Source organism: Microtus oregoni, unplaced genomic scaffold (genome assembly GCF_018167655.1).
Source record: "Microtus oregoni isolate MIOR12 unplaced genomic scaffold, Mior012 000003F_ref0000135, whole genome shotgun sequence".
Lineage (NCBI taxonomy): Eukaryota > Metazoa > Chordata > Mammalia > Rodentia > Cricetidae > Microtus > Microtus oregoni.
The window spans coordinates 19,226,208-19,248,796 of record NW_024543062.1 but is presented as its reverse complement, the minus strand read 5'-3'; the positions used below and the strand labels follow the sequence as shown (position 1 = coordinate 19,248,796).

Sequence of the window (22,589 nt, the reverse complement as noted above, 5' to 3'; positions counted from 1 at the left end):
TGTGTTGTCTAGCGTTCTCTTCCCCCCATTTAAATTTATCCAGGCACCTTATCTCAAGGATGGTGTCCCTCACATTCAGGGTAGGTCTCCCTCCATCTGTTAATTCTCACAAAAGCAGCCAGAGGTATACCTAAGCGATCCTAAAGCCGCTGAGCTTGACAATGAGAATTACCTACCACACCTGGCCAGACACCAAACCTGATCAAACCTGGCCAGACATGAGATTTCACTGGATTACACAGCTTACCAGATATTATGCCCAGACAGACATTAAGCCAGGACAGATATCATATTTGACCACACCTTACCAGGCATCACACCTGACCATACTTGACTACACCTGACTACACCTGACCACACCTGACCACGTCTGACCGCACCTGACTACACCTGACCACACCAGACTACACCTGACCACATCTGGACACACCTGACCATACCTGACCATACCCGACCACACCTGACTACACCTGACCACATCTGGACACACCCGATCACACCTAACTGGACAGTACACCTGGCTTCCCAGAGGTGTCAGAGGATTCTGTGTCAGTCCAGAGAACCCATATTGCCCACATCACCATCTTCCTTGGGGATGCGCCTGTGGCCCCAGCTTCCCCTCCCTGAGTGAACTGGTGACGACATCACCCACTCCTTCCTCTCCTGTCACCCAGTTCGAAGGGCAGGAGATCTCCCTTGACTCTCGGATGGGCATCTTTATCACCATGAACCCCGGCTATGCGGGCCGCACAGAGCTGCCCGAGTCCGTGAAAGCACTGTTCAGGCCTGTGGTGGTCATCGTGCCCGACCTGCAGCAGATCTGTGAGATCATGCTCTTCTCGGAGGGCTTTCTGTGGGCCAAGGTGAGCTGCACCGATGGCTAGCTGCGGGCTGTGCTCTGGGATGATCTTGCCCTGTCTCTGCTCCTCCCCCACCCTCTCTGAAGCTGTGGTTTAATTTGGTCGTGTGCTAATGCTAGGGAGATTGGGACAGCATCCACAGGTCTCCCATGTATCCCTCCCCAGGAGTGGCATCTTAGGCACAAGCTGCAGTTTTTGTCAGCCTGTGAGGTGCCCAGGCACACGTCGTGTTCAGACATCACCAAGGTTCATGTTCTTCCTGTCCTTATGTGTAGCAATGGAGTGACCATCACCACAGTCAGAGCACAAACCAAACTTTTTGCCACCAAGATACACGCTCTCTCGTCAGCCTTTAAAAACCACACCAGGGGTCGAGAGAGAAGGCTGAGTCAGTACAGTGCCTACCTGGAGCATGAGGACCTGAGTTCGAGTCCTCAGACCCACATAAAAGCCAGGTGTGGTGTTACACCCCTGCCATTGCTGTACTGGGGAGACAGATCCCTGGAGCTTGCTGGCCAGCCAGCTTCACCAGTCAACTCCAGGGTCAGTGAGAGACCTTCTCTTGAAATACAAGGTACAGACTAAGGAGAGGACTCACTGGGTGAAAGGGCTTGCTCTGTAATCAAGAAGATCTGAGTTTGAATCCCCAACACCCATGTAAACAGCTGAGCATGGCTGCACATATCTGTAACCCTAGTGTTGGAAAGAGAAGACAGGTGGATCCCAAGAGCTCCCTGGTCAGCCAGCCCAGGCAAAATAAGGGAGCGTCTGGTTCAGTGAGAGATCCTGCGTCAAGCCAATACAGCTAAGGGTGAGAGAGGGAGACAGCTCATTCTTCCTCTGGCCTCTGTATGCACGTGCACCCATGGGCACATTTGCCTACATACTTGCATGCAACACACATGTGCGTGCACACACACATACACTTTTTTGTGTATGTGATACTGAAGATGGAACTCAGCACCTCATGCAACAGAGGCCTGTTCTCCACTGAGCCACACCCCAACCATTTTCTTCAATGCATGCTCTTGAAAAAAAAAAAGAGAGAACCTAAAATGGATGAAAGACACTTAAGGAAATGTTCAACATCCTTAGTCATCAGAGAAATGCAAATCAAAACAACTCTGAGATTCCATCTTACACCTATAAGAATGGCCAAGATCAAAAACACTGATGACAACTTATGCTGGAGAGGTTGTGGGGAAAAGGGAACACTCCTGCATTGCTGGCAGGAATTCAAGATGGTATAGCCCCTTTGGGTGTCAGTGTGGCGATTTCTCAGAAAATTAGGAAACAACCTTCCTCAAGACCCAGTAATACCACTTTTGGGTATATATCCAAAGGATGTTCAGGGGTGCCACAAGGACATGTGCTCAACTATGTTCATAGCAGCATTGTTTGTCATAGCCAGAACCTGGAAACAACCTAAATGCCCCTTGATTGAAGAATGGATAAGGAAAATGTGGTACATTTACACAATGGAGTACTACACAGCAGAAAAAAATAACATCTTGAATTTTGCAGGAAAATGGATGGAGCTAGAAAACATCATTTTGAGGGAGGTAACCCAGACCCAGAAAGACAATGTACTCACTCATAGGCGGTTTTTAAACATAAAGCAAAAAAAAAAAAAAAAACCAGCCCACAAATCACAATCCCAGAGAATCTAGACAACAATGAGGACCCTAAGAGAGACATACATAGATCTAATCTATATGGGAAGTAGAAAAAGACAAAATCTCCTGAGTAAATTGGGAGCATGGGGACCTTGGGAGAAGGTTGAAGGGGAGGGGAGAGGCAGGGAAGGGAGCAGAGAAAAATATAGAGCTCAATTAAAAAAAAAAGATTTTATTTTTCAGTTATGAGTCTGTGTGTATGGGTGCAATTCCCACAGAGGACAGAAGAGGGCATCTGAGTCCCTGGGCCAGGAGTTACAGGTGGTTGTGAGCCATGCAACATGAGTGCTGTGAACTAAACTGAGCCCTCCCTAAAAGCAATATGTGCTTCTACCCACTGAGCCATCTCTCCAGCCCTGCGCTGGCTGCTCTTCAAGGCTCTCAATATACCCTCTCCACCCCACCCCAGGCTGCCAGGATTCTGGGTTTTCAGGATGAAATCTTGTGTCTGTTTTTATCCAAATTCCCCGTCTTGGGGACCAGTGGGCTTGACTGGTGTAGCCTGGGAGTTGTCATCAGGAAGTGGGACAGACTGAGCACCGTGGCTCATATTGATCTCTAACCCACGCTTCTTAGGAGATTGAGGTGGGAAGATTATAAATTCAAAGCCAAACTCTATCGCAAAATAAAATGAAGTAAAGGACTAGGGTTCATCCTTAGCACCAAACAAACCAACAAAAGGAACAGCGACTGGGCAAGGGGCACCTGTGGGATCCGTTGAGGTCTAGTAAGCTGGGAGCGTCCGTGTGAGCAGGCTGTGACCGCTTGCTGGGATCTGCCGTCACTGAAGGCAGTTATGATCCCAGCTTTGTACTACAGCTGTCAGATTTTAGCAAACGTGTTCGTGTGTTTCAGACAAGGTCTCAGTAGTCCAGGCTAGCCTTGAACTCTCTAAGTAGCTGAGGATGACCTTGAACTTCCTGATCCTCCTGCCTGAACACACCTTCCACACAGCACCTCCTGGTTAGCATTGGTGTCCTTTGAATAAGTCCCCTGTGGAGCCTTAATTAGAAAAGAAGCCACATCCTGGTGTTTTCTGAACCCTGAAGTCGAGCTTTGCAGATCTGTAGATCGGTGTCCCTGGGACAGCCATGTTTCTTTGTATTTGCAGTGACACCCTGCTGCTTTCTGTCTCTTTATTCTCTCATATTTTTGTGTTCTCACTACCTTCTGTCAAAAAGACGCTGGCCAAGAAGATGACAGTCCTGTATAAGCTGGCCCGGGAGCAGCTGTCCAAGCAGCACCATTACGACTTTGGGCTCCGGGCCCTGAAGTCGGTGCTGGTCATGGCTGGGGAGCTGAAGCGAGGCTCTGCAGACCTGCAAGAGGTAGGCTGTGCAGCGTCTGTGGCTGGGTGTGGTTCTGTGCAGTCTCCACGCGTGTGCGGAAGGCGAGGTGGAGGACATGGGGCTGTCCCTCCGTTGGCTGTATGGCTTGACTTTGCTCTTCTCACTGTGATGTTGTCTTCGGAGACTTGTTACCTTTAGATAAGTTCAGACTCCACGTGGCAGTACCAGTATTCAGGGTACTTCTTTAGCGACTTTCAGCCCGTCATCTTCAGGGGACAGGGAGGCAGAGGGGCAGAGTAGCCTTCTATTGAAGTGGGAATGTGAGTTCCTCTTCAATTAGTGAGGATTGATTGGATATTTTTTAAATTTTATTTCTTTATCTTATGTGTGGGGGTGTTACGTCTGCATATATGTGCCACATGTATGCCTGGCACTCTTGGAGGCCCTAGGGTTACAGATGGTTGTGAGCTGCCATGCGGGTGCTGGAGTTGAACCTGGATCCTCTGAAAGAACAGCCAGTGCTCTTAATCACTGAGCCATCGCTCCACCCACTGGGCATACATCCTAACGGGACTCAGTGAGATGTCTCACAGGTACACACGGGCTCTGATCAGAGCCAGCGCCTCCCCACCGACTTCCTCTTTACGGTGAAACTGAGAGAGATTGTCACATGTGATACTTACTCCATCGTCAGATTCATCGCTGGCGTTCTGAGGGCGACGTTCTCGCACAATTTCCCACCAGTGATAATGCTGGACGTTTAATTTTTGTTTGGATGTAAAACTCGACATCTTACATTCCATTTTTAATTATTTTTTTCAATCCAGGGTTTCTCTGAGTATCCCTGGTTGTCCAGGAACTCACTTTGTACACCAGGCTGGCCTCGCCTCAGACTCAAAGCCGCCCGTCTCTGCCTCCGAGTGCTGGGATTAAAGGTGTGCACTGTCACCGCCACGCTTTACATTCCATTTTATAGGTTTTATTGTGGATTTTTATCTTCTATAAAACCTTGGAAAAAATGAAAGGCAAATTCCAGAAATATCTTTGATATTTTATGTAAATGTTCATATTTCATTTTCATAAAAATATTTTATGAAAGTGGCTTATGCCTTATAATACTTTCTACTTTATATTAAATCACAATTAAAAAATGTTTTGAGACAAGTTCTCATTATGCAGTCCAGGTTAACCTTGAACTTGCTGCATAGACCAGTCTGGCCTCCATTTCACAGAAATCCATTGTCTCTGCTCCTCAGTGATGGGATTAAAGGTGTGTGCCACTGTGCCTGGCCAGAATTTTAAAAATTTTAACTGGAGATACACCTCAGTAGTAGGCGTTTGCTAGGTTCAATCTCTATGATAGCCCCCAATTTTCTTTAAAATATATAAACCTATAACATATAATGTATAAATCTATAACATATAATATGTACAAATCCATAACAAAATATGTTTTGTTATAATTATGTTTTTTCAGGGGGTGTTGAGACAGGGTTTCTCTGTGTATCCTTGGCTTGCTTTGTAGACCCACTGCCTCTGTCTTCCAAGGACTGGGTCCAAAGGCACGCATCACAGTGCCCGGCATATATTATGCCTTTTACATTTGTTTAGTTAGTGTGTGTGCTCGTTCCTCATCCTGTGCTTGTGGAGGTCAGAGAAGAATTTGTCAAATTGAGTTTTCTTTCCAATTTGCAGGCTCTGGGGATTAAACACAAGTCATCAAGCTTGGGATTTCTCATCTGCTGAGCCATCTTTCCATCCCTCGTTACATATTTATGTTAGAGATATAAAATCTGTGACTAAGCACATTAAATTTTAGAAGAACGTTCCATGCTGTGTTGGGCAGGGGGGATGTCCCGGTGCATGCTGGGTTCTTAGGCAATCCCTCATCCTCTGGTCGCTCCAGGATGTGGTCCTGATGCGGGCGCTGCGGGACATGAACCTACCCAAGTTTGTGTTTGAGGACGTCCCCCTCTTCCTGGGCCTCATCTCCGACCTGTTTCCCGGGTTGGACTGCCCCCGTGTGCGCTACCCGGATTTCAACGATGCTGTCGAGCAGGTGCTGGAGGAGAATGGCTATGTGCTTCTGCCGGTCCAGGTGAGCAGGGTGCAGGTTCACTGCAGAACACAGGCTGGCATCAGACTCCTGCTCAGTTAGTGAAGTGCTTGCCACACAAGCAGGCAGACTTGAGTTCAATTGCCCAGAACCCACGTTAAAAAAAAAAAAAAGGCTGGTCTCAGCGGCACACATTTAAAAACCACCTCTAGTAGGGCATAGCCTAGTGGATCCCTGAAACTTGCTGACCACAGTCTATCCACATCAGTGAGCCCCAAGTTTAGTGAGAGACTCCATCTCAAAGAGTAAAATGGAGGGGAATTGAGGAAAACAGTCGCTCTCCCTCTCCCCGTGAAAACACACACATTCCTGTCAGGAGTGTAAAATAACACACTACACTGGCCAACAGTCTGCCAGCTCTTCAGCAAGTTACACCCAGAGACGTCCTAGGGCCTGGTGACCCCACTGCTCAGCCCAAGAACAGTGAGAACATGTCTGCGCAGAAACACGTATGTGAGCTCCCGAGGTCACATATTCCCAGTGGCTCAGACGTGGAAACCAGTGTCTGTCAACTGACAGACAGATGTGTGTGGTCTAGTCATGAAATAAAATAGTATTTAGCTATAAAAGGGACAGAGATGGGCACAGCAGCACATACCACCAGCACTCAGGAGACAGTGGCAGGAAGGCCAGGAGCCCGAGGCCAGCCTGAGCTACGCTACACAGGGGTTAGTTCCTTCCTTTCACACGCTCAGGTCATAAAGCTTCCTGAAGCACCTTGACTGCTCAGTCAGCTCACCAGGCCTGAACTCCTTCGGAATAAACTATTGTTATTATTATTAATAATGATGATTATTATTTTCAAAAGCTATGCTTAGCACGACTGCCCACATCTTTCCCGCAGGTGGATAAAGTGGTCCAGATGTTCGAGACCATGCTGACCCGCCACACGACGATGGTGGTGGGGCCCACAGGAGGGGGCAAGTCTGTGGTCATCAATGCTCTGTGTCAGGCCCAAACAAAGTGAGTGTCCTGCTGGGGTGAGGGCATTTGTCAGGACGGTGTCTTGGGAAGTGTTTGGTGAGAGCTTTGGCCATCCATATCATGGGATGTGTATCTGTCCCAATCATGAGTTGTTTTCTGCGTGATGAGACCAAATACCTACAAAAAGAAGATTATGGGAATGAAGGACTTGTTCTGGCTCAGGGTTTAAGAGGATGAAATCCAGCTTCTGAAAAATGATGCAGAGACTTTTTATTAATTATGAGAGCTTGGCCTTAGCTTAGGCTTGTTCCCAACTAGCTCTTAAAACTTAAGTTAACCTGTTTATATTAATCTACGTTCTGCCGCGTGGCTCATTACCTCTCCTCGGTACCATTTTGTCCGACTTCCTCCACATCTGGCTGGCGAATCTACCATCTCAGATTCATTCCAGAGTTCTTGTCTCTGATTGGAAGTATTGCTTATCCTCTCCTGCCTAGCTATTGGCCATTCAGCTGTTTATTAAACCAATTAGAAGATGCCTTAGGCAGGCGAGGAAGGATAGCAACACATAGTACGCTGTGTGATCAAATATCCCACAACAGACCCTCAATGAACTTTCTCCTCTTTCCAATTTTATTTTCTCTGGCACCCCAGCCCATGGGATGGTCCCACTCACATTCAGGGAAGATCATTCACCCTTGGTTAAAGCTCTGAAAATGAGGCCAGAGAGACGGCTCAACGGTTGAGAGCACCTGCTGCTCTTGCGGAGGACCCTAGTTTGGTTCCCAGCACCCACATGAGTGCTGTAACTCCTAAACTCCAGTTTCAGGGGACGGGATGCTCTCTTCTGGCCTCCAGGGGTATTTCATGCATGTAGTGCACAGACACAAGTTGACAAAACACTCATACACAGAGAACAATACATATTTAAAACTATTAAAAACTCCTCCACAGACACACCTGAAGCTGTCTCCTAGGTGACCCCAAATGCTGCCACTTTAACAATGAGGATCGGCCAACCATAGCAACCCCCAAACTCAGTGTTTCTCCAGGCTTCATTGCCAACTCAAAACACACAGTAGGCGCTCCTGCAGATTGTGACAGTCAGGTGGACTTGTGGAGTGAGCGCCTTGCTGTACCTCTTAGGGAGACAGTGTCCAAGTTCAGTTACATCATCCCAGTACCTGCCATGGACAATGCTGGAGTGTCTCCCCCACAGACAACTTGTCACCAGGCCTGTGGGAAGGAGGAGGCGACTCTAACTTTTAATGTACTCTAAATCACATGGAAGGGCCAGTGAAATGGTTCAGAGCCAGGAAAGGTGCTGGCAGCCAAACCTGACAACCTGAATTTGAACCCCAGAATCCACAGGGTGGAAGGGGAGAACTGACTCCCAGAACTGTCCTCTGACCCCCCCCCCAATAAAAATAAACTATAGTAATTACATAAATCACTAGAATTAGGAACATCCCAATGGCTCACTGTGGTGTGACAGTCTTAAATACTGAGCAGATTTTCTAGCTTCATGCTCCTCCCCTTGTCAATAGCTGGGCTCTAGACAGGCTTGGATGATTGCCAATATTCCAGGCAAACTCTAAACAGAGCCATTTGACCTGTGTGGCTCTAGCATTTCTAGGCTGCACAGAAAATCTCAACTGAGTCTGGGAGACTGCCTGAGAGTTAAAGAACACCAATGGTTTGTATCAGCACTTCAATTGGCAGTATAGTAGGAATCTACCATTACAGAGGAGTATGTGCTGGCCACTCGGCTTATAAAGTGTGCAACACACAGAGCCAGGTGTGGTGGTGCAGGCCCACGATCTGGCAGGCAGAGTCAGGAGGATCACTATTAGTCTGAGGGCAGTCTGGTCTACTTAGTAATTTCTAGGCTAGCCCGGGCAACATAAAGAGACCCTGCCTCTGACCTTTCTTACAAAACAGAAACACAGATCAGTTTTAGAGTGGACTCCCATCTGTACTTCCTCTCACGGGTCTCATGTGTCCGCCTTTGGGGCTTTGTTGCTCTGAGCCATAGCTGAAGCTGCTTTTTTGGTTTAGGCTCGGGATAATGACGAAGTTATACATCTTGAACCCCAAAGCTGTGAGTGTCATTGAATTATACGGCATCCTGGACCCCACCACTCGAGACTGGACAGATGGGGTGCTGTCAAACATCTTCAGGGAGATCAACAGGCCAACCGACAAAAAGGAACGGAAGTGAGTGTCTACCTCACTAGCCAGAAGCCTGGGTTAGAGGTCATTTCTTTGGCATCCTTTAATTTTGAGCAGTTTCTTAGAATTTTTTTCTGTGCGACTTTGATGTTGCAGAATATTCCAGACCAGATATGTTATAGAAAGGTCAACGGAAATGTCACAGGGATGAATTATCTGTCTCAGCATGGGAAATGCGTGATGTCTGTATGTCCAGCTATTCACAGTGCTGTAATCAGAGGTCTCTCTCCTACCCGCCAGTTCCCAAATAACCACTCAGCAGCCTTATATTACTTATAAATGCTTGGCCAATGGCTCAGGCTTATTATTAGCTAGCTCTTATAGCTAAATTAACCCATATTTTTATCTATGCTTTGCCACATGGTTCTTGGCTTGTTATCTCATTTTTTACATCTTGCTTCTTTGGCAGCTGACTGGTATCCCCCAGACTTTGCCTTTCTTCTCCTGAATCTCTTCTTGCATTTCTCACCTGGTTCTATCCTGCCTTGCCATAGGCCAAAGCAGCTTTATTTATCAACCAATGAGAGCAACACATATTCACAGTGTACAGAAAGACCATCCCACAGCACAGGGCCTTCTCTTCTTGACAAGGCATCATTTCCTCTATCTGTAGGGAGACACCTCGAGGGGGCGCTAGCACCCTGTTTCTCATCAACCCCACACGCAGTGGTTTGAATAGCTATTGTTACTTGTTTGAGTCAAATCTTTCTACCATGGAAGCAGATGGCAAGTCCCTGCTGTGAGGTGACAGAATTATAGAGTGTGGGTGGTAGCCACACAATGGAACTGGACACATGTGGCTTAGCCTCAGTTTGATAAGAGCCCAGGGGTTGTGAAGAGAACACACTTATCCTTAGGAACTACAAGCTGAATTATGAGGGGGAAAAATTATCATATCTGTAACAGATCAAAGAGAGAGAGGAGGTAGGATGAGGGGGAGGGAAGAAAGGGGGGGGGAGAGAGAGAGAGAGAGAGAGAGAGAGAGAGAGACTGTGAATATAACAGTTTGAGAATCTGCCTGGCCCCCTCTGCTATTTTCTTATGAAGAGAACTGGCATGAACTGGCATGGAATTAGGAACCATCCTGATAATCTAGAACAGTCTTGTGTTGAGATTTATTTATTTATTTTATGCATGAGTGCTCTATCTGCATGTATACCTGCATGTCAGAAGTGGGCATAAGATCCCACTATAGATGGTTGTGAGCCACCATGTGGTTGCTGGGAATTGAACTCAGGACCTCAGGAAGAGCAGTCAGTCCTCCACCCCTGAGCCATCTCTTCAGTCCCCTTGTCTTGAGATCTTTAGCTAAGATCTTCCTCTCTCCCAGCTAACTGTAGCACATGGCAGCACACATCTGTAAACCTAGCATTTGGGATGCTGAGGCACAAGAGTTTTCAGCCAGCCTGAACTACCTCATGAGACCCTGTCTGAAAATAAATAAATTGGGCTGGAAATGGCTTAGTGGTTACTGTCACTGTGTGCTCTTCCTGAGGACCAGGGTTCAGTTCCCACCACCCACATAGCAGCGCTCAGGTCATCTGCATCTCCAGGTCTAGCTGCCCTCTTCTGGCCACCTTGGGCACTGCATGCACGCGTGGCACAGATGTTCATGCAGACAAAACACTCGTACATATGAAATAAAAATTTAAAAATTTTTAAAAATAAAGGAAACAAAAAAGAAATAACCAAGTTTTTTTTTAAAAAAAAAATAGTGATAAATTACAATTTATTCTTGTCTTCAGCTTTGCCCTCAGACAAAAATGGGGTACGGGGTAGTGGACCATTCCACTTTCTGTACCCATGATACTACTCATTCAGGCTTAGTGAATGGTCCCCTGCAGGGATGTTGTAACTTCCAAGAACAAATGAAGATAAAGGCAGATAGTATGAGATGAAAAAGATGATGATCGCAAACTTCAGGCAAAACAAACGGCTCTAAAATGAACTGTAGAATACTAGTTGGCTCTGCAGTAAATGTCTGCATATTAAAATAATGTCAGTAATGTGTACTATTGACGAGTTTAGCGTGTATTAATCCAAGGATGGAAGGTCAGTTTGCCAAAGGATTGTGCTGGATTGTGTGTGATGTTCTTCAGGCCTCCAACATTAGCGAGTTACTCGGTATTTATGCACACGCGGTCAGACACGAGGGCCAAGGGAATGCCCTGGGAAGTCCTGGCTGGAAAGCCCTGAGACAGCGGGGCCACTGGGGGAGCTCTGGGCTCTGTGACTTACCTTTCTTTGGTCACTGCAGGTACATTTTGTTTGACGGTGACGTGGATGCCTTGTGGGTGGAAAACATGAACTCAGTGATGGACGACAACAAGCTGCTGACGTTGGCCAACGGGGAGCGCATCCGTCTCCAGGCACACTGTGCCCTGCTCTTTGAGGCAAGCGGTGCTGAGAGCCAGACTTGAACAGGGGCCTTGCTGATAGTGCCTTTATTAGGGTAGGCGATTAAGAAAACACAGAAGCTGATGAGTGCCACGCTTTGGTTTTTTAACATGACGTTTATCTACATCTGTGGACTCAGGTTTGTGTGTGGTCAGAGGCAACCTGTGAGAGTTGGTTCTTTTGTCCAGTGTGTGGGTCCCGGGGATTGAACGCGACTTGTAAGGCTTGGTAGCAAATGCTTTACTCCCTGAGCCCATCTTATTGGCCCCAACCCTTTGTTTACCATCCTCTTCCCTTATCCCCTCTTTAAGCTAGAGTTGACTGCTTTCATGTTTGTTTGTCTTCCGAGACAGGCTCTCACTAGGTAGCTCCAGCTGTCCTGGAACTCACTGTAGACCACGCTGGCTCGAACTCACAGAGATCCACCTGCCTCTGCTTCCCCAGTACTGGGATTAAAGGCGTGCGCACCCCCACCTGTTTATCTATAAGCAACATGCTTAGCTTGTCACTCTTTCTTTTACTAAATTTATCCATTAGTAGGGTTGGAACGATGGCTCAGTGGCTAAGCGTGCTTGCTGCTTTTCCAGAGGACCTGAATTTGGTTCCCAGTATCCACACTGGGCAGCTCACAAACACCCATCACCTGAGCTCTGTGGGATCTAAACCCCCTTTTCTGGCTTCCCAGGCACTACATGGACACAGTGTACCTACCTACACATGCACACACGCGCGCACACACACACACACACACACACACAAAGTAAAAATATAAGCTTTTAATTTATCCATTATTGCTGAACGTGCTTGTAATACCAGTGGTTAGGAGGCCTCACAGCAGGCAGGAAGATTCCCATGAGTTTGTCCCCAGTGTGGGCCACATAAGGAGTTCTTGGCCATCTAAGACTCTATAGCAAGACCTGATCTCACAGAAACAAAGCAAAAGTTAAAAACTTGACATATTATCTACTGACCGAGTCCTCTGAATCTGCTACCTCAGTTGTCAACCTTCCCTCCTCAGGACACGCATTTCTGAATTGTCTATCAGCGCACACTCCTGACATTGTTTCAAATATAGGAATAGTTACTGCAGCGCCAACTAGGGTACTTTAATTCCTTCTTTGTCTTTCTAAAGTTTGTAGTCACCTTCCCTTCCTTTCATGCTATTTGCCTTTATCTTGATTAAGAAAGTCTTTCTACCATGTCAAGAATCGAGCCCTCCTGTTTGTCCCAGAGACCCCTCCCTGAGTCTCTCCGCCTCATTTTCTGTTATACATGTTTATACATTTCCTACTTTTGATCGGGCAGTCTACAACATTTATTTAATGAGAAGACGTCACATCAGACATGGGTAATCTCACCGTGAACTCCACCTTCAGTTTAAAACCCCAACAGCTATACCGACTGTCTGGCATGGGCTTCGTGCCCTAGTGAGGCTTCGCACAGGGAAGGTCCTGGCGTGTGTGACCCAGGGCCTAGCAGCCGTGTCCAGAAGGGTCAGGAGCTGAGGGGTTCACTCTTTGCAGGTGGGAGACTTGCAGTACGCCTCTCCTGCGACCGTGTCTCGATGCGGGATGGTTTACGTGGACCCTAAGAACTTGAAGTACCAACCATACTGGAAAAAATGGCTGCAACAAGAAATACAAAACAAGGTGAGCACCATCCTTAGACAGCTGGAGCACAGCCAGCAACGCTGGACACCTGCCGGGGGCGTCCTTGAGCACCCAGCCCGAGGAGCCTTTGCGTCACGCGTGCTGGTGAGATGGGTGATGTCGTTGGCAGATTAGGCCAGGGATCAACTGATTTATGCAAAAAGGCAGATAGGAAACACTTTCAGCTGAGCCTACCTAGGTTTGCCCCTGGGGTGGGGACACAGCCGGAGACAATACACACAGGAGGACATAGCTATAGCTCGCGGATGTTAACCCAGCTAGATTCTGGGTTTCAGTGTGCACACCTGGTTCAGATGGGTCCAGTTATGGAGAGAGGGGATGCCCCCTTCTGTGCCTTTGCTCGGCTGGCCGAGTGCCATGTGCAAACACCAGTTTGCCCTGCCGTTGAGATCTGATGGCTCCGGCTGACCGCTGGCCTGCCCACAGTGGCCCCAGCTTCACAGCAGGACTCACTGAAAGTGATGGCTGTGACAGGCATGTATGCATGGTGGCTTCAGTCCCATCCAGAGGCCGGGACCTCGTTTTCACAGGTGGTCGAGATGTCTCTCTAGAAGGGCCACGAGACTGCGTGGACTGGAAAGCAGAATATAATTTTCCCAGAGTAGAGAAGGCCAGGGGACCCAGGGCCATCAGAAGCAATGTCACACGGGAGGATTTTCTTCATGGGACTCTTAAAGACCCACAAGTTCCTTGGTGGGGCACTGGCACCATGCTGAAAGAGCACTTCTAGCTAAGATTTACTTTTTTTTTTTTTTTTTTTTTTTGGTTTTTCGAGACAGGGTTTCTCTGTGTAGCTTTGATCTGTCCTGGGACCCACTCTGTAGACCAGGCAGGCCTCAAACTCGCAGAGATCTGCCTGCCTCTGCCTCCTGAGTGATGGGATTAAAGGCATGTGCCACCACCTCGCAGCTTACTTTACTTTTAATTAAGTACACACTTATGCACACACACACACACACACACACACACACACACACACACACACACTTTCATGCATATGAGTGCAGTGTCCATAGAGGCCAGAAAAGGTCATCAAACCCCCGAGGCTAGAGTTGCAGGCAGTTGTGAGCTGCCCACTGTGGATCCTCTACAAGAGCAGTACACCATCTTTTTGTTGTTGTTGTTTTTTAAATATTTATTTACTTATTTACTTAACAGACCCCGTTACAGATGGTTGTGAGCCACCATGTGGTTGCTGGGAATTGAACTCAGGACCTTTGGAAGAGCAGGCAATGCTCTAACCTCTGAGCCATCTCTCCAGCCCCTGTTGTTGTTTTTGAGACAGGGTTTTTCCATGTAGCCCAGGCTATCCTGGAACTCTATCTGTAGACCAGGCTGACCTTGAATTTAGAGATCTGCCTGCCTCTGCGACCAGAGTGCTGGGATTGAAGATGTGCGCCACCACCGCCTGGCAACAGTTCACCATCATTTTTTAAATATGCATTTTATGATTTCATGTGTATTAGTGCTTTCCTGAACGTAGGTATGGCACTGTGTGCGTGCTCATACCCAGGGAAGTCAGAAGAGGGTGTCAGATCCCCTGGGACTGGAGTCAGAACCTGTTGTGAGCCACCATGTGGGTGTAGAGAATTGAACCCAATTCCTCTGTAAGAGCAGCCAGTGCTCTTAAGCTGAGCCACGGCTCCAGCTTTAGTACATCTGCTGAGGTCATCACTACAGCTGTTTCTCGCCCTTGTCGGGACAAGAAAAACCCCTGATTAACTTCCAGTTAAAAGGATCCCTGAGCAGGGCCTGGTGGCGCACACCTTTAATTCCAGCACTCGGGAGGAGGAGTCAGGTAAATCCCTGTGAGTTCGAGGCCAGCCTGGTCTACAAAGTGAGTTCCAGGACAGCTGGAGCTACACAGAGAAACCTGTCTTGGAAAAACAAAAAAATAGAAACAAAAACAAAAGGATTCTTGGAAAGGATTTGGGTGTCTCCTCCGCAGGTAGAGCAAAAGTATTTAAATGACCTCTTTGAGAAATACGTGCCCTCGCTCATCGACATGATCATAGAGGGGATAGTGGACGGGAGACAGGGAGAGAGGCTCAAGATGGTGGTTCCTCAGACAGACCTGAACATGGTAAGAACACTCCACTGCTGAGGGCGGGAAAGGCAGACTTCCTGAGAGATAGACCCCTGCGGTGGGGGAGGGGCTTAAAGGGAGCAGAGATGGCTGATGGGTGAATGTCAGGGTTCATTCTTGTGACCCCCCACCATGCAAGCTAAGGGGCCAGGCTCCATGTGTCCAAACCAATATGGCGGGTGTCGATGTCCTCACCATGGGATAGGGAACCCCAGGACTCAGGACAGATTACATCATGGGGTTTAGAAAGAGGGGCTGAAACAGGCTTTCTGTGACCAGGTAACCCAGTTAACCAAGATGATGGATTCACTACTAGAAGGGGAAATCGAGGACCTTGACCTGCTGGAGTGCTTCTTCCTGGAGGCTCTCTACTGCTCACTCGGCGCCTCCCTGCTCGAGGACGGGAGGATCAAATTTGACGAGGGCATCAAACGCCTCTCGTCGATGCCCACTGCAGACACAGAAGGGGTCTGGGCCCGTCCTGGAGAGCTCCCAGGTAGGAATCTTGACCCCTTCTTTGGTGCAGGCTTACAGAAGAGGTGGACTTGCTTCTCCTTGTTCCTTCCTGTGTCATGTGGCCGGTGCTATGCTCAGGGCTTCAAGTGTGTCACCTGCTCCAGCAGGTCAACCCCTGAGTCACCACTGCAGGAGGAGGCGGTGCCTCTTACTCCATCTTGGCCCCTTCTGCTCCAGCTCTGGCTGAGCTCTCCATACCTGACACACTCCAGGGTTCCCCATTTTCCTCTGGGCTCCCCCAAAATGTCTCCATAGACCAGCAGATGAGTCACAGGAGAGTACCTTATAAAGGGTTTAAAATTTTGCGCGAGTATGTGTGCCCTTAAATAGAACCAGGTGGAGCCCACAGGTGGTCTTCCGCTTGGAGAAGTGGTCTGAGAGATGGGAGGGCATGGCACACGTGTGAATGGGGATCCTTGCGAGGAAACAGTCTGGGGAAGGGGTGCAAATGGAGGGTGCAGCTCCTGCTCTGGAGCTATCTTTGACACCATGCTTCTTCTTTTCTTTCCCACCCTGTCTTTGCCAGATATCCTTATGGGTTATGGGTCATGGGTTACGGGTCATGGGTATGGGTCATGGGTCATACCTGTACTTCTCCAGTCTCAGAATTCAGCATCTGCATCAAAATTTTCTGTTTATTTGCCCCTACCCTTGCCTGGACCACCAACATCTGTAACGGCAGGGTCATGGCCTTGTACTCGGGGTTGTGTCTCTAAGGAAGGACTGGTGGCTAACTCCAAAAGGTAGCACTGGTTCAAAAGTCACAGCATCAATTCTGAGTACTCTCTGAGGGCCTATCCCATGAAGGAGCAGCACGCAAGCCTGAGTGTGCTCCGAGGTGAACAGGCAGCTCATTCCAGATGCATTAGACCCTAGCCCACTCCCAAGTCTATGACCAAAACAACACGGACCCTTGTTCCCCTAGGGCATCTTCCCAGCCTGTACGACTTCCATTTCGATCCCAAGCGGAACCACTGGATCCCGTGGAGCAAGCTAGTTCCTGAGTATATTCACAGCCACGAGAGGAAATTTGTCGACATCCTGGGTGTGTAAGCAGCATCCCTGGTCTCAGCTTCTTGGTGTGAGTGGGTGTGAGTGGGCGTGAGAAGATGACCATGGCCTCATTGGCAACTGAGTGCCATCCGTGGAACTGGCTGGGAGTGACTAGAGGCTGGCACCATGGGCCCCTTGGGGTCCCACTTTGTCCTACACCTCTGAGCACCTCTATGTGTGTGACCTGGGTTTCTCCTGCAAGCCAATGCCCGTGATAGCCTGTTCTCCACTTTCCTTTACATCTCCTAGGACACCCCAGCCACAGAGCTGGCTGGGCACAGGGAGGGCAGGAGGGAAGCCACAGCAGAGGCTCACAGTGGGCATGGACCTTGAGTGCCCTGATTCACCAGTATGATAATATAGTAAGCATGTCTGGTCCTGTGCGTGGTGTTTCCGGAGCGAGACACCTGCATTTTTTCAGCCCCCCTGCCCCGCCAATTGAAGCCTTCCCTGGGAGAGTGGGTGGCCTGGGCCTGACTATGTGATGATGCTACCTTCAGCAGAGGTTTTCAGGAAACCGGTCCGGCAGGTGCCTGAGGTGTGAGTGGGGTTTTCATTCTGAGTGCAAATCATATGGAGTTCGGGGAGCAGGGTGGTTGAAGTCAGCGGAGCTGCCACATCGCTTTGCCAAGGAAATGCATTATACTCAATTATACACTTTGATTGGACTGCCTCTTACTGAATGCACGGGACTCCGTGTGAGTGCCAGGCGGCCGACTGCTCAGAGTTCCTGTGACACCCCGATTCTTCTATCTTTCAGTTCACACAGTAGATACGACCCGCACCACCTGGATACTGGAGCAGATGGTTAAAATCAAGCACCCCGTTCTTTTCGTGGGTGAATCGGGCACTTCTAAGACAGCCACTACCCAGAACTTCCTTAAGAATCTGAGCGAGGAGACTAACGTAAGCGTTTGTATTAGTTACCTGCTTCTGTGTGACAAGCTGCCCCAACTCCCGGTAGCTTAGTGCCACAAGCCCTATTACCTCTCTGTTTCAGGGGTCAGGACTCTGATGTGGCTTAGCTGGGTGACTCAGGTTCAAGTTCCCTCATGGAATTGTAGTTAAGGTTGGTGAAGGCTGCGTTCGTTTGAAGGCCTGACTAGGGCTGGATGACCATCTTCCAAGACAGCATTTCATGTGACTGAAAGTCTTAGATCCTCAGCGTGGGCCTCTCTGAGGAATGCTTGACTATGCTTGTCTTAGACCTTTGCTATAACAGAAGACCCGAGACAGGGTAGGTTACAAAGAGTAGCCATTTACTTAACTCAGCTCTTGGGAGCCAGGAAGTCCAAGAGCATGGTGCTACTGTCAGACGGGCGAGGGCCTTTGTGGTGCGTGGGGCCATGGAGGGTGGGGAAGCAAAACATGGTGAGAAGGAGCAAGCCTGCCAGAGGAGGCCACTTTCACAAAAGACAAGCCACATGAATCTTACTCTCCATCCGATTGCCCTCAGCGGTCTTGGGAGCCTCCGAAGCTCCAATGCATGGGAGCCTGGGCGTATTCCGTCCACAGCAGTGACATGCAAAGGCAGCTGGCTTCCTTCATGGCAGAAATCCACACGGCAGAAGCCACCGAGTTCCTTGTGACATAGTATCAGAAACTCGCTATACCAGAAATACAGACAAATGTGTTTCTTTTCACAATATCAGAGTCTACTAAATAAGAAGAAATTCACAAGGTTTAGAAGTTTTGTTTATTTTTTCGAGACAGGGTTTCTCCATGTAGCCCTGGTTTTCCCGGAACTTGCTCTGTAGACCAGGCTGGCCTCAAATTCTGCCTCCAGAGTGCTGGGTTTAAAGGTGTGCACCACCACCACCTTGCCAATGTTTAGCAGTTTCAATGACAGTTATCACAAAGTCCACCTACCTTGGTAGCTCGGGCAAGGTGATGGCAATTCTTTATCCCTGTTTTCATGACTGATGCTAACTCTCACAGCACACCTTAGATATGCCATTTATCTGTGTGTTTATATATGGATGACAGAGGGGACACAAATCAGAGAGGCCACAGCAGAGCTCAGGGGGTCTCAGAAGTGTGTTGAGAGTCTGTATTGACGATAATGAACCCAATCAGAGCCAGAAGGGCGTCAGGTTCGAGAGCACAGCTGTGAAATTTTTAGCTGCCAGGTTAAAAAACTGAACTGGGTCAGGAAACAGCAGGCCAGGTCCAGGTCCAGACAGGTGAACAGATGGACCGGCTGGCAGTTGAGCACTCTATGTCAGAGCAGGGGACAGAGCCAAGTCAGCAAGTCCTTGGTCCTCGATGCGCACTAGGTGTCATGATAGGCTGGTGTGCAGCCGGACCATCGCAGTATTGGGTATCACGATAGGTCAGTGTGCAGCTGGACCATCGCAGTATTGGGTGTCACGATAGGCCGATGTGCAGCCGGACCATCGCAGTATTGGGTGTCACGATAGGTCAGTGTGCAGCTGGACCATCGCAGTATTAGGTGTCACTATAGACCGGTGTGCAGCTGGGCCATCACAGTATTGGGTGTCTATTGCTTTTTGGGGTCCAGACAAGGGAGTTCCACACTTTCTTTGGTCTGGTCTGATAAGTCCTTGAGCCTGGTTTCCCTGACATTATTTTAATACATTCACGTGCCCCCACAGTTTTGGTTCTCCCCAGTAAACATGGTTTGTTTTCTACTCCCAAGAATAAATCTTTATTCAGTCTGTGCTGGATGGGGGAGGGTTACATGACCGATGGTACCATTTCTGGGTCCCCCCCCCCCACCAGAGATTATAGGAATCCTTCTCCCTCAAAATGGAGTCAAAAGCAGCTTGTCAAATGGAGTCTCCTAAGACCGTGCACAGCCTAAAGGACCACTGTTTAATACAACAAGGAGCTATGAGAGAGGACGTGGACATAGCCTTGCCTGTATCACCTACTCATATTCTTTCATGCTACATGGGTCACACAGGGAGTCCTCTGAGCCCCTCGATTGGACTTGGGGTACAGGTGATGGAGGGCCATCATGGAGGTTAGCTGTTACATTCTCTGTGATCCTTTTGTGTGTTCTAGAACTTGGTCACTTGTGGGAAAGTCTGCTATGAACAGGGCCCCAGGCCAGCTGCTAGCACAGGAGAAGTTGCAGCTCACATAGACACTCTCTGGGGACTCACAACGGGGTGTGAGGAGGATACCAGGAACATGAGGGTGTACCCAGGTGGCAAGAAGGATTCTGGGTGCGTTCTTCACACGCTGTCACGCCAAGGAACCTGTTCATGCTCTCTCCACCCCTCTACTGGCTCTAACCCTTTTCTGTTCTCACAGTCTGCTCTTGTGGATTCTGTCCATCCTGCGCTTTTCTGTTTTGGTTGTCACTATACTGGTGACACTCTTTTCTGTGATAAAACACCATGACCACAGCAGCTTAGAGAAGGAAGAATTGATTTTGGGGCTTAGGGTCAAGAGGGATGAGTCCATCACCATCATGGGGAAGTGTATCAGAAGTACCAGGCATGGCGGAAGGAAAAGCTGAGAGCTCGCATCTCAACCATAAGCAGGAAACAGAGTACTAACAGGGAATGGCCCGTGGCTTTTGAAATCTCAAAGCCTGCCCCTTCCTCCAGCAAGGCCACACCTCCTAAGCTTCCCCAGACATTGCCAACAACCTGGGACCGAGCATTCAAATGCCCCAGACATCTTATTCAAATCCCTACAGTAAGAGATGCTTATTTCAGCTCTGGAACCTCAGAAGACAGAGACAGTCGGATGTGGTGGCACACGACTTAATCCCAGCACTCTGAAGCAGAGACAGAGAGGTCCCCGTGATTACTGGGCTAGCCTGGTCTACACAGTGAGTCGCAGGATACCCAGAGCTACATAGAGAGACTCTTTCTCAGCAAAGAAGGCAGAGATGCCCCCTGCTTCCTTCTCTGATGCTTTTAATTATGTTCCTTCTCTACTCCTGTGGCTTCTGGAAGCCACATGGGCCTCAGGGACATCTCTGCGAGAAATGTTGGATGGGTCAGGCCTGCCTGCCTCTCTCCTTGGATGCAGTCACTTGCAATGTGGCGTATTTATTTTAAAAGGTGCCAGGGCGGAGGGCACAGGGTTGCTGTTAGAAGCTGAGAGGAATCCGTGTTCCGAGTCTTCTGTGTGCATCTTCGCTTTCCTAGGACCCTGCCCCTAGACCTCACTGGCTGCAAGCAGACAGACACACAGACAACCAGTTAGCTGCCGACCATTGGCACACATGCATGTGTACTCGTGGCCAGCTGGGTTGGAGGACATTTGAAAAGTCAGTTGTTCCCAAAGTGTGGTCCTCAGACAACTTTGGCACCAGCTGGGAAGTTGTTTAAATACTTCACTGATTGAACCCTGGGGGCTACCGAGTTGCGTGCTTCAGCAGTCCAGTTGGGCTGGTATATGGCTGAATATGAGCATCTGTATGTGTGTGAATGTGTATGTGTGTGTGTGTGTGTGTGTGTGTGTGTGTGTGCGCGCGCGCGCATACACTCTATGAGTATAATATGAGAATAGTTCTTCTAAGGGCACAAGAAAGAGAGAGAAGAGAGAGACAGACCTTTGTCTCTGGACAAAGAGAACATTTTCCCTCCAGCGAGGAGGTCCAGCAGGAAGCCTCTGGTTGGTTGTTCATGCTTTCTTTAGCCTCCTTATTAGCCTGCAGTTGCCTTGAAAGCAATTTATGTTTAAAACTCCTCTGCCGTAGAGAGTGGTACAGCTGTTGTCGTTGAAGTCATCTCTTTAAGGTCAGACAGTTGCCTTTTTAGAGGCCACCAAGGTAGAATGACACCTCCCCTACCCCATACCATCATGTAGCTCTCTAATCACCCGGATAGAAAGGACCAAGGAACAGTTCTACCCAAGTCCAGCTCGGTGAACCAAATGAATGTGACTGGAGTCCCTTTCAGAAGCCAGATGACATGTAGGTAATAGTTAAGGCTGTATATGGTAGAGAGGGTTTGGAATCTTTCTAATCCTCCTCCCCTTGATGAGGGGGTGTTAGTGGGTCCAACCTTGGGAGGGTCTCCTGTGGGAAATCATAGCCTCTCTGATTTCAAGATGGTGTGGCCTTGGGGGACAGCATTCCACAGCCTGCATTGTCCCAAGGCTCATGAGTGGCAGCATGCAATCTAACAGGAGGAAAGAGGGTGTTGTTAGGACAGGTCACTGTGTAAACCTGGCTGGCCTGGCCTTGCGCTCACAGAGATCCTCCTGCCTCTGACAGGGTCTCACCGTGTAACCCTGGCCAGCCTGGTCTTGCACTCACAGAGATCCTCCTGCCTCTGACAGGGTCTCACCGTGTAACCCTGCCTGGTCTGGCCTTGCACTCACAGAGATCCTCCTGCCTCTGCCTCTCGAGCATGCCATCATGCCCACCTCTGGCTTTAGCTCTTAAAAATGATGACTCACGGACCTGCATCGGTTCTAGACCATCAGTTGGAAGCCAGTTGTTTGTTCTCTGCTCTGTTACAGATTGTGCTGATGGTCAGTTTCTCCTCACGCACCACATCCCTGGACATCCAGAGAAATTTAGAAGCAAATGTGGAGAAGCGGACGAAGGACACATATGGGCCACCCATGGGGAAGCGCCTGCTGGTGTTCATGGATGATATGAACATGCCAAAGGTGGGCGGGGCTTATAGAGGTGGGATAGGTCTGTGTGTGTGTGTGTGTGTAAGTTCGTGTCTTTTAAGATTTTATATTATTTAAGACTAATTTTAAATTTTATTTTTATGGGTGTGTACCTGTGTGTATATATGCCACATGAACCCAAAAGACCAGAGGAAGGTGTCAT

General features: G+C 48.7%; 1 protein-coding gene across 1 annotated transcript in view; it reads left to right on the top strand.

The window, feature by feature from the left end:
- Positions 1–22,589, top strand: part of Dnah10 (dynein axonemal heavy chain 10) — a 118,966-nt gene that overhangs the window by 55,293 nt on the left and 41,084 nt on the right. The window contains exons 35-46 of the mRNA XM_041648016.1: positions 675–863; positions 3,718–3,864; positions 5,732–5,923; positions 6,786–6,904; positions 8,924–9,082; positions 11,355–11,490; positions 13,018–13,143; positions 15,113–15,247; positions 15,530–15,746; positions 16,692–16,811; positions 17,580–17,725; positions 22,268–22,420. Of these exons, the coding sequence (XP_041503950.1) occupies positions 675–863; positions 3,718–3,864; positions 5,732–5,923; positions 6,786–6,904; positions 8,924–9,082; positions 11,355–11,490; positions 13,018–13,143; positions 15,113–15,247; positions 15,530–15,746; positions 16,692–16,811; positions 17,580–17,725; positions 22,268–22,420 (1,839 nt within the window). The remainder of the gene's footprint in view (positions 1–674; positions 864–3,717; positions 3,865–5,731; positions 5,924–6,785; positions 6,905–8,923; positions 9,083–11,354; positions 11,491–13,017; positions 13,144–15,112; positions 15,248–15,529; positions 15,747–16,691; positions 16,812–17,579; positions 17,726–22,267; positions 22,421–22,589) is intronic.